Source organism: Triturus cristatus, chromosome 12, assembly GCF_964204655.1.
Source record: "Triturus cristatus chromosome 12, aTriCri1.1, whole genome shotgun sequence".
Classification (NCBI taxonomy): Eukaryota; Metazoa; Chordata; class Amphibia; order Caudata; family Salamandridae; genus Triturus; species Triturus cristatus.
This window is the reverse complement of record NC_140595.1, coordinates 589,633,294-589,650,757: the sequence shown is the minus strand read 5'-3', so window position 1 is coordinate 589,650,757 and position 17,464 is coordinate 589,633,294. Positions and strand designations below refer to the sequence as shown.

At 47.4% G+C, this 17,464-nt stretch overlaps 1 protein-coding gene across 1 annotated transcript in view; it reads left to right on the top strand.

Annotated features, from left to right (window-relative positions):
• Positions 1–17,464, top strand: part of PMFBP1 (polyamine modulated factor 1 binding protein 1) — a 2,019,859-nt gene that overhangs the window by 413,936 nt on the left and 1,588,459 nt on the right. Inside the window, exon 8 of the mRNA XM_085636957.1 lies at positions 2,455–2,601. Coding sequence (XP_085493083.1) covers positions 2,455–2,601 — 147 coding nt within the window. The remainder of the gene's footprint in view (positions 1–2,454; positions 2,602–17,464) is intronic.

The following is a 17,464-nucleotide window of genomic DNA, read 5'->3' as shown; positions in this document are numbered from 1 at the left end:
GCTACACCTTCTCTGTCCTGATGAAGACCCGGTCTTGAGGCAGTCAGTGGCCCCCACCTATGTACAGGTCGAAATGTCAACGCCTTATTGTAATGAGCCTGGATTAGTAATCAAATCCATGGTGGATAATTGTTACTAATCATCTATGCACACACAAGACAGAACCAATGAATAATTTGTAATCATTAAACAGGCTTCTAGATAACTATTCCAACTTCGTATAGGATTTTTTTTTGTAACATATTTTTATTGACATTTATAGGTTATCGTGACATTCCAACTTAGTATAGGATAACACACTTTTTCTTTTTCTATCCTCACAATCACCCAAGCACCTTCTCATACGATTGCAATGCCAATGTGGCTTTGAAACATGGAATTGTTTGACCTTGAATTGTAGATGTGATATGCGCAACCGCTGATGATTTATTGAATTTTCCACTAAAAAAGTCAAACCAACAACCGTCTGTTTTTATTCTGTGTGTGTGTGTGTTATCTTTTCTTTTTATTCTGATTTATTCAGGACACATTGCATCTATTGTTTATAGGTACCAATGCATAAAAATACTCTGGAGAAGGTAGTAGTATCACTTTCCTGTTATAATTCTTTTCTCGAATGGACAATTGTTGTTTTGTATTGTGCATTACCCAGCTCATTTGAGCTTCAAAATTGGGTCACCCCATTGTTTGTAATTCCTTTCTATGTTAGTCAGCCCATCAGTCCCAGCATTCTTTGCCCCTCCTCACCCCTCGAAAGAGTTGGAGAAACTTCATCGATTGTACGGCTTTCCGGTGTGAAGAAAGGAAAGGCTGTGCAGAAGATGACCCTGTCAATGTGGATAGTCCTCCACATTAAGCTCTGCTACCTACTGGCTAAAAAGCAGCCTCTTGAAGATCTGAGAGCCCATTTCACCAGGGCTAAAGCTGCTGCCACAACCTTAGCTTGGGAAGTGCCTGTCCATGCTGCAATGTAGGCATGTTCATGAAACACCACTGACTTGACAACCAGGTCTGACACAAAGGGCATTTCATCCAGTTCTGTCCTGCAGGATTTTCTGGTCTGAGCCCACTCCAGAGCCTCCACCTACGGGAGGGTACTTCTTTGGTATCAACTCGAAAGGTAAGGAATCTGCGGTTAGAATTATGGATCAGAAGAACATGTTACTTACCTTCTGTAACGCTCTTTCCGATGGCTACGCTTTCTAACCACAGCTTCCGCACTGCCCTCCCAACTTGCTGTTCTATGGAATGGTTTCTTTTTACCATCTAAGAAAGTTCCCAAACTAGAAATCTGCAGACTGGTACCGCTAATTGTTTTGTGCTGCTTCTAAGGGTATGGAAGCGGTCAAGTAAGAAACTGATGTTGGTGTGCAGGGGTGGCACTTAAATGCAGCTTCTCTCCCTAGCATATGGGGCCGAATGAAGCCTACACACACATAGAGCCACACACACAATCTAGAAGTGCATTGGAGCACTGCTTTGAAAATTTTCCAGGTCCAGTAACTGTTTCGACAGTGGGAATCTAATATTCACCCTGGGCTGGACATATTGACAGAGACACACAGACCGAGTGGTAAACAGGTAGAGACAGACAGTTCATTCACAGAATTTGGTGAAATCTCCCTCTGAGATGATTCACCATTACAACTTCCTAACCTAAGTGGTCAGACATGTTATAAGTTTCATCTAGCACAAAGGTGGTGCTGTGGAAGCAAGCCCCTTTGCATATGTTCAAATTTATTTCCAAAGATATCAACTCCAACTTCCTTCAGTGTTGGTGCTGTAAAACATATAATGTGTCCCTTTAACTCCTTGGTAAGAGTGTGCTCCCCTATGAAAATTAAGTGTATACTAGATGAGGAAGGATGAATGTGAGTTACTGTCTCCTCTTTTTAATGTCTCATGGGGTTGTGACATAAATGTCATGTCCATACAGAAGCCTGTGGACCATTATGACCCCCATCTCTTCAAGGAGTGAGAGTAGCAACGCTGCCCAACCAAATCTGACCCTTTTACATCATTGATGAAAAGTGAATGCTCCATCAATTTATTTTAACATTTATAATACTGTGTGCATAGCATTATCTTGAGTGTTAGGACACACTGCCTATGGCTTTGTTGCTAAGTGTAGCATGTCTGTAGCTTCTGTAGCTCATGCACAGCCACTTGTTTGAGAATTACCCAGTAGTTTGTGTGACATGAGTGAAAGACTGTTAGCAATTTCTGATCATGAGACAAATCTTAGGCACCTAAGCTGTGAAAGTTTTAGGTGAGAGTTATGTTGACACAATTTGCAAGAAAAAGTTGTTGCTGGTTTTAATGCTTGTAACTCACGGTGGCCCATTTCATATGTTTTAGAGACGCCATATGTATTTGGCAAAAGTAGTGTAGTGTTGTGCACCTCAAAGATGCTTCATTTAATTTATTCATAACATTTATGTTTGTCATTGCTAGGTCCTAGAAAAGGATGAGAAACTTCATGAGCTGCAGGGGACTATCACAGATCTCCACCATGTGATTTCACTGAAGGACTCTGAGGCAGCTAACCAGCTCCAGGAGAAACATCTTCTCGAGAGTCAACTGAAAGCTCTACGACGCCAGGTAAGTCCACCTTTTTTGATTCTGGGACACTTTCACGCCCATTCCACATAAGTGCCACCTGCCCCATCCAGTCGCGGCCGGCATGGCTCACGGGTGGGAGGGGGAGGGTATGGGCGAGTGGTCGTGCAGGGGGAGGGTCACGCAGGGAGGGGAGGGTCGCGCAGTGAGGGGGGTTAAATAATAATAATACAAAACGTACCTTTCCTGGTCCCGCATTTTCCTGGCTCCAACTCTGGTGTCTGCTCCTGCTTTCCTGCCTCCGCAGGAACAGGTAACAGGCAGCCTTCTTCCCCCCCCCCTAAGCAAATCACAACGCTGCAATGTTGTGATTGGCTGGGATGCCGACCGCACAGGCATCTATGGGTAGGCCATTTTCTCCATGTAGGCTGCATGCAGCCTACATGGAGAAAATGCATGTCACTTAATCTCCTGGTGCCTAAAAGGGTTAAATGCAATATGTGTGAAGTGTTTTTGTGTAATTCCCCACTTAATATACACATACTTTTTTTAGTTTTTTTTTATTATCAACTTTATTGATATTTAGAAGAAACCACCGATTCACATTGGCAGCAAAATCAGGCACATTATCTTGATGATAAACAACAACAGAGACGATGACATAGACTTGTGTATCGTGCTTCAGAGTAAAATTACATGCAAGGTTATCACGAATCATAGGAGTGCACGCACCACTCAGGGCGACAGATTGAACCATTTACCCCAAATCTTTTCAAATTGTTCCGGGTAGCCCCGGGCTTCGAAGAGGGGTTCCTTCTAGGTCCCACACCAATCCACTCCCCGCCTCCAACACCGTATAGTAGGGGGCTTAGCCTGTGACCAGAGTGCTGAAATGTCACATTTCGCCACCGCCACCGCAGTCCCAAGAAAGCGCTTATCGCCCCGAGAGCCGTCCAGGTCGTCAAACACACCTAAAAGCAGACTTAGTGGATCATGGGGAACCACCCACCCCAGGGTCTGTGTAAGTCCCAGCTCCACACCTGCCCAAAATGACGCAATGACTGGACACTGCCGGACCATGTGATAAAAGTCTGCTGGGGCGTGATTGCATTGTGTACAAGTCGGGGAGGGCTGCAGTCGGGCTCTATGCAAACGCGCAGTGGTCAAGTAGGCCATGTGTAAGTAGTAGAGTTGAATGAGCCGCAGTTTGGAGGAGGTCATCAAGGTTTTGGGGGCCATGAGGGCGTCCCACCAGTCTGCCTCCTCCAAGGGGCCCAGCCATCCCTCCCAGCGTGCGCGCAGTGAGTCTAGGGACGCAGGGACGTTGTTCACCAAGAAGCAGTAAATCCGCGACACCCCACCTCTACCTAAGTTCCCCATCATCACCTAGGCCTCGAGAGGACTAAATTCGGGGAGGGAGGTGGGAGATGTAATGTGCGCATTTAGGGCGTGCCGAAGCTGAAGGTATCTGTAAAACTGGGAGGAATGGAAGGAATAGCGTTGCTGCAAGTCCGCAAAGGCCCGGATGTGGTCCCAACCCAGACGTCCCCAAGAAGCGAAATCCCAATGCGGTCCCATAGACGAAAACCCCGGAGAGTTGAAGTCTCACGCAGCCAAGTACCATGCTATAGGGGCGCGTGTTGGTTAAGTTTCCTATCCCATTTCGTGTGGCGCAGGGCAGTGCGCCAAGCCAATAGGACTGTCCTAGTGATAGAGGGAAGGGTTTGTGGTATGGGGGCTCCGTACAAGTAGGCTTGAAGCTGTGGGAAGTCCATGGACCGGAGCTCTATCTGATACGCCGGGTCGGATCAGCCACCGGTGAACCAGTCGTAAACCACTATGAGCCTCGTGGCCAGGTAGTATAGGTGTAGAGTGGTCACACCCATGCCTCCATCATAGGGGGTTATCAGGCAGTGGAGCCAGGGGCATATGCGGCCTCTTTCCTTTCCATAAAAACGGGTGAGGAGACCATCAATTTCATGGAACCAGCTCCCCGGGAGGTGAAAGGTTATGTTTTGAAGAATGTATAAAAAGCGGGGGAGAACCATCATTTTAAAAAGCGCACTCCTACCCAGGGGATTGAGAGGAAGGGATTGCCATCGCTTGAGGTCAGCCTTGGCCTTGGCAACCAGGGGAGCGGTCTGGGCCGTACGCTTAGTGTGGACCAGGCCTCTAGCCACGCCCCGCATAGTAGCCTTGCCGGCCTCCCATAGTGTTCCCGGAAAGGGAATCGATCCCTTGTTAATTAAGAAGTACTGTTGCAGTTCCTGCTCGAGGGTATCAACGAAGTCCGCATCTTGCAAGAACCAAGCGTTCAGCCACCAAACCGTGCGAACCCTGTTGGTGGGACGCCCGAGGTGGAGGGAGACAGGGGAGTGATCGAAAATACCACGTGGAAGGATAGCAACCCCGGAAATCCAACTGACAATCAGTGGCTGGCATCATGAGCAAGTCAATACGGGAATGGGTACGGTGGGCCGCCAAAGTATGAGTGTACTGTTCTCGGCAGGGGTTCCATACCCTCCAAGCATCGCAGAGACCTAGGGCAGAGGACCAATAGGAAAGGCGCTTACCAGAGGCAAGGCGGGACGCTGAGGGAGCACCTGTCGTGTCGCGGGGAGGCTGCATAACTGCGTTGAAGTCGCCCCCGATGACCGTCAGACCCTGAGGGAAATTCGAGATCAGCAGTATGAGGCGTCGGAGGGCAGAGGACATAGTGGCAGGGGAAATGTATACACACAGGAGGTGGAGAAGGTGACCCTCAATTCTTCCGGTTAAGGCCACGTAGCGCCCCTGTGTGTCAGTCTCAACCTCTATCGGGGTAAAGGGGAGACCTCTGCGGGTCAGGATGGCCACACCCCGGGAGCCCCTTGTGAACCCAGAGTGCCAGACCCTATCAAACCCGTAGCGGGCGAGGAAGGTGCAGTGAGTTCCCAGAAGATGCGTTTCCTATAGGAAGAGAATATTGGGTACTTGGCGTTGGGCGCTGCAAAGGACTGTGGTTCATTTTATACGGTCTAATAGGCCATTAACATTCCATGACAAAATGTGGAGGGGTCTGCTAAGAGTGGACGTCATCTGATTGGACAGTGTGTGTGCGGAACAGTGCGGATAGACCTGGGTCCCAGGGGGAGGTGACATCTCCCAGCCCGGGTGGGGGATAGAGCTAGTGTACTATGATAGGTCTCATGTCATTGGTAGTGGTACGTGAGCACAAGGAGCTGCCAAGAAAAACAAAAACCATGAGGCCGAACACGGCTGGGAACAGAAAACAAGCGGGAGACAACGGTCCCCCCTTCCCCCCCAACACCCCCCACCCTACACTTCTGAAATTGAATCATCTGTCTCCCTTAAAAAGGAATACAACAAATCAAAAAAAGACAAATCTAAATGCTAAGCTAAAACGATTAGCGGAGCATGGTTTTGGCAGAGATGGACCCCTCCATGTCGACGGATATGCTAATGTTTACAGCTGCAAGAAAAGTAGGTTAAGAAGCAATAAATAGATCCCAGTCCGCTGGGTCCCAGAGGTCAGACCTCGTCGTCCTCCTCATACCCCCGGAGAGCAGAGCTTCTGGACAAGTCAGAATCAGATATGGTAGGCCGCAATGTTTCGGAAGGCTCTGGGATCCGGCTCAGGTCAATTAAGGATCCAGTCAGGCTGAGAGTCTCAGAAATCCGAGGCAGATCAGAGGTAGTGGGCAGTTGGGACACTGCTTCCAGCGAACGTGAGGCCCCGCTGCGGCGGTCATCCTTCTTGCGGGACCGAGTACGCTGCTGCTGTGGCTTAGGAAGGGTTGGTTGAGGCTGCGTGGGCTCACGCTGAACAGGGGGAGAGGCAGGACGAGTCCGGTGAGGGCGCTCCTCCATAAGCCAGGTCCAGGCCGCTTGAGGGGTATCACAGAAAATTGTCTTATCTTGAAAAACAACTCTGAGCCGGGCCGGGAAGAGGAGACCATACCTGAAACCCAGGTTGCGGAGTTTCTGCTTGACGTCGTCATAAGTTTGTCGTTGGGCCTGCACCTCTTTGGTATAGTCCAAAAAGAGCAGGATCTTGTTGTTTTGGTAAGATACTGGACCCTGTCATGGAAGTGGAGGACTCTCATGATGATGGACCGCGGCGGAGACCCAGGTGGGGGCCGGGGAGCCAAGGAGCGATGGATACGCTCGACAGCGAACCACAGAGAGAGGGACTCCCCGGGCATCCAGGATCTCACCCAGGTCTCCACGAATGTGTCAGTTCAACCCTGTTCGACCCCTTCGGGAAATTGTATGAGGTGTAAGTTGTTCCTCCTTGACCTGTTTCCGGCGTCCTCGGCCCGTCGGTGAAGGTCTGAGTTTGGAGACGGGTCCCCTGAGTCTTGAGCTGACCTATATCGTCCTCGGCCGTGGAGATGTGCGACTCCGCCTCGGAGATCCGGGCCGTAGCATTGCGCAGGTCCTGACGAATTAGGGCCATGTCCACCATCACCTCGCCAATCTTGTTCTCCACCGAGGTCTGCGAGGCGCCGATTACCTGGAGGATAGTGGAGAGATTCCCCCACGGCAGGGCCAGGGGTGTTTGATGCCTCCCCTCCAGTGTCCCGGTCATTGGTGGTGTATTGGTTCATTTTAGTCTGGGTCTGTGGGGCAGTCTTCTTTGGGCCACGGTCCCTGCCCATCTTTATCGAGGATGGGAGCTCCGCTGCTGAACGGGCAGTGGGAGGTAATCCGCAATCCCAGAGAGGGAGGGAGCCGACATCCAGACCGTCAATAATCGGGCCCGGGCCTCAATCCTCAAATCCTCCCAGGTCCCCCTGAGCTGCAAGGGCCAGCCAGTATGAGCCTGCAAGGGCCGGCGCCGTTCGGTGGAGGCAGCTGAGGGCAAATAGCGAGCTCCAAACACCAGGGCGCAGGCAGGTCGGCGAGGAGTGATGGAGGAGGCGCGCACCCGGGCCCGCGCTGCCTCACAATGACGGCCGAGAAAAGGCCACACAGTTGTGGAGAGGTTCCCGGACCAGTGGAGTAGGCCGAGGGGGAGAAGAGGAAGAGCCCGGTCCGGGGTCCCACCGCTGGTGGGGGTCTGGCACAGGGCAGGCCAGCCAGACAGGTCTACTTCGTCCGCACTGAGCGTCATCCTCAGGAAGACATCCCCAAAAGCGATGTGTGGCGCGGGGAGAAGGGGAAGTCAACGAAGGATGGGGGGGGGGGCAGGAGCAAGCAACGCCCCTCCGCCTCGCCACCCGACACGGTAGCCGGTCCCCAGCCTCCAATCCCACTTGCTGATGCTCTGTTGGGGAAGGCCACGAGGGAGCCCCCTCTCCCCCAGAAGTCAGCATCTCTCAGAGGCAAAGAGGAGGCCGCAGCACCGCCCCGGGCCGAGGGGGCCAGGAGGGTCCAAGTCAGGCCGGAGCGGGCGTCCACTGAGCAGCCGATTCGTGTCAGTGAGCTGCCAGGAGTATGGGCCCTCCAACGGATCCAGTGGGCCCGAGCGTTCCAGGGCTGAAGCGCAACTCTCAACAGGCCAGGACGACCTCTCCACTTCCAGTCCCAGGAAGAAACAGGACAGAGAGGGGCGCCCCAGCAAGAGTTGGAAGGGGGAGCCCACCCCTCACACCACCACCCGGCAACGGCAGCCGAATTCCATGGATCCTCCCGCACAGGGCGGGTGCTGGTTAGGAGATCCCCCAGGTAGGCGCAGACACAAAGGGGGGTAGAGAGGAAGGCGAGTCCGTGAGGGGAGGAGGAGGGGGCGGGAGCGCCAACATCGCCTCCCTGCACAGCCACCCGGCCCGGTAGCCGATCCCCAGCCCCCCCACCGAAGGTCCGTTGAAGGAGGCCACGAGGGACCTCCCAGAAGTCAGAAACCCCAGAGGCAGAGACGAACCAGGGAAAGCAGGAGGGCTCAGGTCGGGTCGGGACAGGGCCGGGCCGGGACCCGCTAGTCGCAGGGCCACATCAGGGGCTTAAAGTCTGAGCCTCCCCTCAGGCCCGGCGGGCCGCAACGCCGAAGGGCGAAGCGCAGTCTTTGGCCGACCAGGACGGCCCTCATACCTCCAGGCCCAGGGACAGGGGGTGCCCCCCGACCTCCACTCACCAGGCAGATACTGTTGATGGAATCCCAGACCGAGCCCCCACGGAGGCAGCAGACAAGCGCTGGGTGCAGGATGCAGGCGCCAGCGCGGCTGGGCTGTGCCCGCCTCCGGCCGTCCTCCGGCTCCGTCCACACGGGAGGCGAGCTCCCCGCCGCGGCCCCGGGAACCCGGGTGCCGCAGTCAGTCACTGGCACAAGGCGCGGGCCAAGGGTAAGTCCCAGGCAATGGGGAGGAACAAGGGGACCAGAGCGGCTGAGCGGAGCCAGGCGACGAACCGTCAGGGCATAGATGTCAGGCCCAAGGGCAATGCGCCGAGGAGGCCGCCATCTGGGACCTTGGGAGGAAGGGGAACAAAGTGAGGCCGTGGAGGCTCCTATCCGCCAGCAAAAGGAATCGGGCAATGCTGGTGGGGCAGGGAGCCTCAGCAGGTATGTCAAGGGATCCGATGGCAGTTGTAAACGGGCGGATGCTAGGTGGATGACGGAGGGGGTCCGGAGTACTCTTAGAGTGCGACCGCCATCTTGACGCCTCAGGCCACCAATGTACGCGTTCTTTTAGATAGTCTCCCAGTCCTGCCACCCCCCCCCCCCCCCCCCGGTAATCATTTCTAGGTTTGCGCTATATAAATAGCAATACATACATACCAAAATATACATATAATTTAGAAAATATATAAATTCATTTTATATCTTAAAATAATGAAAAAACACGATATGCTAAAATTATAAAACCATAAACATGAACAATAACATTATCAAAACTAAAACATAATTTAACAAAAATTACTCCAATATATACAATGAAAAAATAAAATGCAAACTAAAGTACATTTTAAAATGAAATCACAAAATCAGTTTAGAAAAAATGAAATAAACAAAAATATTTAAAATTTGGAGAGGTCAGATTGACTATTCCCACTTCAAACTAAGCAACAGTAGGGACTTTTTTGTTCTTTGAAGGGATAATATTTACTAGTTCCACTCCAACTTACGGAAAGTGTTGGACTTTGGAGCCAAAGTGGGGCAGGTGTTTGAAACTCAAAGGATTAGATTTACTATTCCCACTCCTAAATTAAAAAAATATTAATAATTCATAACCTCTATTTCAACTAATGTATTAATTCAATTCAATTCTTTATTTCGGTTATAATAACCATAAAAGAGTACCGTACAATAAAAACAATCATTATGACAAAAATGCAGCATTTCTGGTGGGAACAAATAATCCATACATAAATACAATATACAGTATAAAAAATTTTTAAATATCAATTTATACACAATGTTTTAAAATAGGGATAAAAAAAGGGATTATTTTTTTTTAAAAATTTTTTTAAGAACCAGGCTTAATGATGATACCATTACATTTTTTGACCATTCCTTTTCCTAATTATCGCAACACTAAATAAAAAACGACTCAGGCTAAATACTATCCTCTGTGATGAGTCGCCCTTAAATATTCTTTCCCCATCCTGGATACGACGAAGACCCAAGTTTAAACAAATAGGTTTGATCCATTTTATCCTTGGCCGCATATATGCAGGGCATATGAAAAGAACATGGGTCTCATCCTCCTTAACGTCCATATGGCACAATTTGCACAGATCTGATTTATTATTATTATTATTGGGCGCCCATTTTGATGTTCTAGAGCTAAGTTGCAAAATACCATAGCGATACTTTAAATACAGTGATTTAGCCAGAGGGGGTTCAATTTCATCCATAAAGTTTTCGAATTTGCTTCCACATTTAAAATTTAAAAATTTTAGGGTCAGTGGTCCAAGTTTGGGGTTATATAAAACAGAGTTATTAATATAGTCCCAATATGTGACCTTCAGCAATTTTTTAGAAGAATTGGTTAGTGAATCCGGATCTGTCCAAAAGTTGCGTAAGCCCAGCTTTGTAAACCAGTTTTCAATATACGCTAACCAAACCAACTGAGTAGCATTCTTTATTTGGATTATTTCCTTCAGTGCGTCTCTATAGTCTGCAAGCTCATCAGTTGACCACAGGCGCACCCAATACAATAGTGGGCGTAAATGAGCTTGATCGTCCAAGTGACGTATATTCAAATCCCAAAATAGCGGGACAAGAGGGGTACAGCCCGGAATCGCTAAGAGTTGCCTCAAAAAACTATTTTCTTGGACTGAAAAAGAATCTCGTGGTACATGGCCCCATAGTTCTGCCCCATATAGGGTGGCTGATTGAACTTTATATTTAAAAAGTTCAATTGCAGGTGATATTGCTTTAATAGGGCTACTTTTAAACTTCCTAATTATAGGGGCTTTATTTTGTATTAATGTTAACCTCGATTTTTCTATTTGGGGTTTCCAGTTCATTTTGGTGTCAAGGGTGATACCCAGATATTTAAAATTATTCACTTGTTCAATCTTTTCCTTATTTACATTAAAAACTTTGTTAAACCCTCTGTGGGGGTTAATCGCCATAACTTTCGTTTTAGAAGCATTAATTTCAAGGTTTTTGTCCAAGCAGTATTCCCGAAATTTATTCAAAAGATTTTGTAGACCATTAGGTGTTTGGGAGATTAAAATCGTGTCATCCGCAAATAATAAGGCCGGAACGGCTTGACCACACAACTTGGGAGAGTCATGCTCGCAGCCCAAGAGGGTTTCAGGGATGTCATTTACGTAGAGAGAAAAAAGAGTTGGTGCCAAAACACAACCTTGTCGGACACCTCTCTTTATATTTATTCTCTCCGATAGCTCTCCATTTGGCCCCCACCTTACTCTTGCATAGTTACCTTCGTGTAGCCTAATCAATTGGTGGCAGATCTCCCCGGGGGCGCCCATATCCCTCAGCCTTTTCCATAACTGCCCCCTGGGAACCAAATCGAAGGCCGCTTTAAGATCCACGAAGGCTACGTATAGATGGGATTTCCTTATGTTGATATATTTCCATATTAAACATAAAAATCTAAAAACCTGGTCTACTGTACTAATTTTGGCTCTGAAACCTGCCTGGTATTTGGTGAAAATAAAATGATCCTCGATCCACATATTCAATTTATTAAGGAGTTGGCGCGCATAAATTTTTTGCAAGACATCTATCAAACTGATAGGTCTGTAATTTGATGGATTGGATCTATCCCCCTTCTTAAAAATGGTCACGATTTCTGCACCCTGCCAGGTTTCTGGAATTGGGGCACCTCTTGCGATGTCATTACTAAGTAGATTAATATAGGGTGCCCACAGATTATTCTCGTGTTTCCAGAGGTCCCCAGGAATTTTGTCTGGTCCTGGGGCTTTGCCTTGTTTAACTAAATTAATGGCTAGTATGGTATCTGCCAAGCTAAATGTTAGCGTTGAATCACAAGTGTTTTGCCCTGGGTATTCGTTTGTCATTACTTCCTCCTCCCCTACACATAAGTATAATGAGGAGAAGTGTTTGACCCAGACCTTTTCTTCTAGAAACCTATCTCTGGATTGCACACCTTCTTTGGTGCCCTTAGCTATAAGGTTCCAGAATAACGTTTGATCTTTTGATTTACAAGCTTGAAGTAAATCTACCCAAACTTGTTCATCCCAAGATCTTTTTGCAATTAAAATAGTGTTTTTATAAAATTTTCTTTTTTCTCTCAAGATATTTATTTGCTTCCCTTTTATGGCCTTTATTAGTTCTAGTTTAGCCTGCCGGCAGGCTTTGTTATACCAAAGGCTCTCCTTAGGCCGGTTATTCCGACAGGCTTGGCCTATATTAACCTCTTTTGAGAGGACTTTCCTAAGTTGCTGCATCAGATTCCTATGTACTAATGATACCGAGCGTTCCTCAGTGTTAATGTTATCTAAGGGCGACATAAATTTTACGTAGAGTGCATAGATTTCTCTAATTGTATCGACATTGGCCATTACAGCAGGCCATTTTAGAGACCTGCAATTGTTGGACTCCAAGGGCTCATAAGTGGAAATATAATCACTAGGTGTCAGTACCTTAGGGAGTGTAAACAATGAGCCAGTGATAGTCAAAGAAAGAGGAAAGTGGTCACTTTCAGTACGGTTATCCACATTCAAATCTATGAGCATTGGCCATAGATTCAAGGAGACCAGTATGTAGTCAAGATGGCTAGTAGAGCAACCTCTTTCAAAGGTCGGTTTACTTGGGCAATCAGAAGGGAGTCGGCCGTTACAGGAGCGTAGGCCATGTTCCATAGTCAATGTTAACATCTGCAATGAGCCATTTGTGCACGGTGTTATGTAATTTGCGTCAATGCTAGGGATGTCATAGGCCTTGTCTTCTTCGCCATGGATATCATCTAGCCCCGTAATGGGTTCAAAACTCCTATTAAGGTCTCCTCCTATAATCAACATAGTTTTGTGGTCTAAACTGCGGATAAAACCATCTAGTTGGGCTATTGTATCTGATTCCTTATTTGACGGATGGGGTCTGTTGTAAATATTAATAATACACATTGCCCGTCCTTTAGCGTCATTAAATTTTATAGCCAAAATATCAGGGCTATTGGAATCCACTTGTGTAAAGTCAATACCCAGCGTGATTCTTGCCCAGATTATCAAACCGCCAGACGGTCTACCTTTATTTAAGTGTGATGCTGCTATATGGAATGACCTGTACCCTACTTTAAAAGAGTGTTCTACCCCCCATGTTTCTTGGAACAAGATAAGGTCCGCTTTGCTGATATAATTGTGCCAAGCAGGGTCAGACAGATTTTTCTTTATACCAGCAATATTCCAAGAGATTAACTTGACCACAACTTCCCTAGTACTGTCAGGTTGGCCCAAGTCTATATTTGTAACATCACCAGTTCTTATTATTGGTGAATTGATATTCTCCACTTCTGTTTGCAGGATTAGGTTGTTATCCTGTTTGGCTATGTCCCTAGTGTTACATCCATCCATAGTTGCCTTAATGGATTTAGCAATAATATCATCCTCTTTATCGTAACTTACATCAAGTCAATTTGTCTCATCTAACCCATATAGCTCAGAGAAGCGATTATTTATGGGTATGTTGAAAAAGTTGACAGGCCCCCACGGCGTAACTTCATATGCCGTGCTTGCCCGGCATTTATATGTACGGGTAGCCTTCTCACTGTAAAAATAATTAAGATTTTTTATTCTAATAGGGCCCTTGTCATTGTAGTATTCATCGTTACAAACTAGTGCCACTACATTTCTATCTCTGAAGTTGACTATAATCGTGTCTCCTTGTATGTCTTTTGCTTTCCTACCTATCCAGCCAACCCTTCTGACAAACAGTATCTCCCCGTTTAAGTGTCTAGGGATCGGCCTGTTAGTATTCAACCAGAATAACACTTTATTCTTTAGCTCTTGGTAGGATTCTACTTTCCCATTTTTCAATTCAGGGACGCCAGTAAGTACAATTGTGTAGGGCAACGAATCTGGTGGTAAGTCAATTGTTACTGAAGGAGTTTTTATACTTCCTACGTGCTTATTTGTTGTTTTTTCTGTGCTTTGTGGTATAGCAGCTTTTCCCTTCGTAAGCTTCCCTGCACTAGATGTTGGAGTTTTAGCACGTTTTACTAACTTTTGTTGGTTACAATTCAGCCCTTTGCAATTTAGTACCTTTGTTGATTGAACTGTGAGTCCTGTACTTACAGCACTTCCAACACTTATAGTGTTTGCCGAATCAACATAGGAGGAAGGTAGGTCCTCTGTTCTCCCTCTAACTTCTACCTTTATCAGGTTCTTTAGGGAAGTAAAGTTATCAAGAGTTAACTGTCCCAGTTTCTCCAGCTTTTCGTCTACCAATTTAATCCTTTCAAGGACTGGCAAAATCATTGACCTAACGATGTGCTCTATGTGTGCCAATGACCCATAGACACCCTCATTAGAAGCAGGAGTTATGGTTCCAGTAGGACTACCTGTAGTGATAGTTTTAGTAGAACGCCCTTGGTTATCATTGGGCCTTACAGGTATCCTTTTTTTTATGGGAGGTCTTTGCTTAGGGATTTCCGAATCTTGGGTTTTAAATAGTTTAGGTTCCCTCCCTTTTTGTACAGCTTCTATTATTTTCCTCTTCGAAGCCCCACCAGTTCTTACTCGATTAACAATACGTCTATTAGTTGTTTTGAGCAGAGGGGTTTTGCTCGTTAGGGGTGGCTCTCTATATGGCCTCGTGTCATTTTGATTATGGTGGCAAATATTCCCATTTGCTGGCAAGGGTGGGGACCTATCTAAAACTATAAGGCTCTCACTCTTGTTCAATGACGTACATAGGGAGAGGGCTGAGTCCTCCAAGACCACTGGATTGGTTACTGGATCGTATATCTCTGCAAATGTATCCTGGTGCTGTGTGATTGGTATGTGTTGCGCACTAGTTACACTTGTTGCAGATAATGATGTTACGGGGGGAGGATTATTTAAAAAAGGGATGTTGCGGCTACCCTCAACTCCTGGGAGACCTACATAAGAGTCCAGAAATGTAGATCCAGGTGAGACTATTGGCTGTTCGTCAGAGGAAGGGTTTAGCGAAGCTAGGCGCATATTAGGGGGAAGTGATAAGCGCCTCTCTGTGCTCTCTATGGCGGTTACAACAACGCCTATCGTTTTCTGCAACATCCTATCGATCGCAGTCAAGCTCGGCAGGGGGACCTTACTGCCTTTATTCTGCATTTCTATAGATCGTTTCTTCATGATGGCTTTTTTCCCCATTAGTCAGGTGCCAGATCAGTCTCCTAGACGGTACAACAATGATACAGTGATACCTTGTCAATAGGGACCTGGTTGAGCAGGGATGTACCTCAGTAGATTTTAGGGAGTGGGCCCCAGCCCAGCCTCCTCCGGCCCCGGACGGCCACAGACGGTCCCGCCCTTGTCCCGGGCTTCTCCCGGCGCTACCCGCGCGCGATCCCGCGACGCGGGAGCAGCACCGTGATTTGAAGCGCCTCCTGGCGCGAAACGCTCGGTCACGTGATTCGTGACCGCTGGGGCACCTGGGTCTTGTGGTTTTTTGGCAGCCGGTCTCCCCACTGCGGCCGCACGAGATGGAAGTGCAGCGGCGGGAGACCGGGACAGCAACAGGTGGCAGGCAGCAAGAAACAATGTCAGGCAGGCAGCGCAATCCTCAGGGACAACCAAGTAAGTGAAGTCAGAGACAGGGAACCCGCTCTGCCGCAGCAGCACCGTGATTTGAAGCGCCTCCTGGCGCGAAACGCTCGGTCACGTGATTCGTGACCGCTGGGGCACCTGGGTCTTGTGGTTTTTTGGCAGCCGGTCTCCCCACTGCGGCCGCACGAGATGGAAGTGCAGCGGCGGGAGACCGGGACAGCAACAGGTGGCAGGCAGCAAGAAACAATGTCAGGCAGGCAGCGCAATCCTCAGGGACAACCAAGTAAGTGAAGTCAGAGACAGGGAACCCGCTCTGCCGCAGCAGCACCGTGATTTGAAGCGCCTCCTGGCGCGAAACGCTCGGTCACGTGATTCGTGACCGCTGGGGCACCTGGGTCTTGTGGTTTTTTGGCAGCCGGTCTCCCCACTGCGGCCGCACGAGATGGAAGTGCAGCGGCGGGAGACCGGGACAGCAACAGGTGGCAGGCAGCAAGAAACAATGTCAGGCAGGCAGCGCAATCCTCAGGGACAACCAAGTAAGTGAAGTCAGAGACAGGGAACCCGCTCTGCCGCAGCAGCACCGTGATTTGAAGCGCCTCCTGGCGCGAAACGCTCGGTCACGTGATTCGTGACCGCTGGGGCACCTGGGTCTTGTGGTTTTTTGGCAGCCGGTCTCCCCACTGCGGCCGCACGAGATGGAAGTGCAGCGGCGGGAGACCGGGACAGCAACAGGTGGCAGGCAGCAAGAAACAATGTCAGGCAGGCAGCGCAATCCTCAGGGACAACCAAGTAAGTGAAGTCAGAGACAGGGAACATGTATAATATTGTTAAAGTTACATAATGTGTATAAATGTAATGAAGATTGTGTTCAAAATATTAAGGTATTTAATGAAGTATTAAAAAGTATTTTCCAATTGAAAAGATTGAAAAGTGTATATTTAAAACACTTTCCACCCTACTACCCTAAAACCTCAGCACCCATAAGAACACTGAAAAACAATTAATTGTACACATTCATTAAAAAATACTATAAAATCAACTACTATATGCAGATACTAAAACATAATATGATAAATGAATATAAATAGTCTCTAAAACAATTATGTAATCTACATAATCAATAATTTAAGTAACCAATTAGCAGTTAAAAGAATGATCAATTTTAAATAATCTATAAATACATTTACATGTTTAATCAAATTAACAAACTTAAATGTAAAAAATAGACTATAGAGAATTATAAAATATATAAAAGTAAAAAAAAATCCTAAAATCCAATAACCCTCCAATAAATAAACCATTAAGCTATAATGGGGTAACCCTATATTCGTCAGAACCTGGGTACCATTTAGTATAAAAAGATAATTGGTTCTGTTGGAGCCAAGTAAGTTTTGTAACAACAGTTGCTTAGTAATTGCATATTTAAGGTATAAATCTCTTACACTCTAGAGCATAAAATGACAAAACGTGCATGGGTCTGTTGCTCATCTTTTGATATATTCAAACAGTTTTAAATTAGAATTACAACATTTATTTATGAAGGCTGCTTCATAAGTGCAAAGCGAAGGTGCTTGTGCAGTGCATCAAGTGAAAAACTGTAACTGATTATGTGAGAACAAAATTTGACTTCAAAGAGTCAATTCAGAGAAATGCTATGGTGAGCCTGTCCAGAATAATCAAGTTTGTAAGTCTCAGTTACCAAGAGCAGTATATTACAACTTCTCTGATGTGTGCCGGACTTTATATTTAGTACAGGCAATCTAATTCGATCATCAGCGTTTCGAAC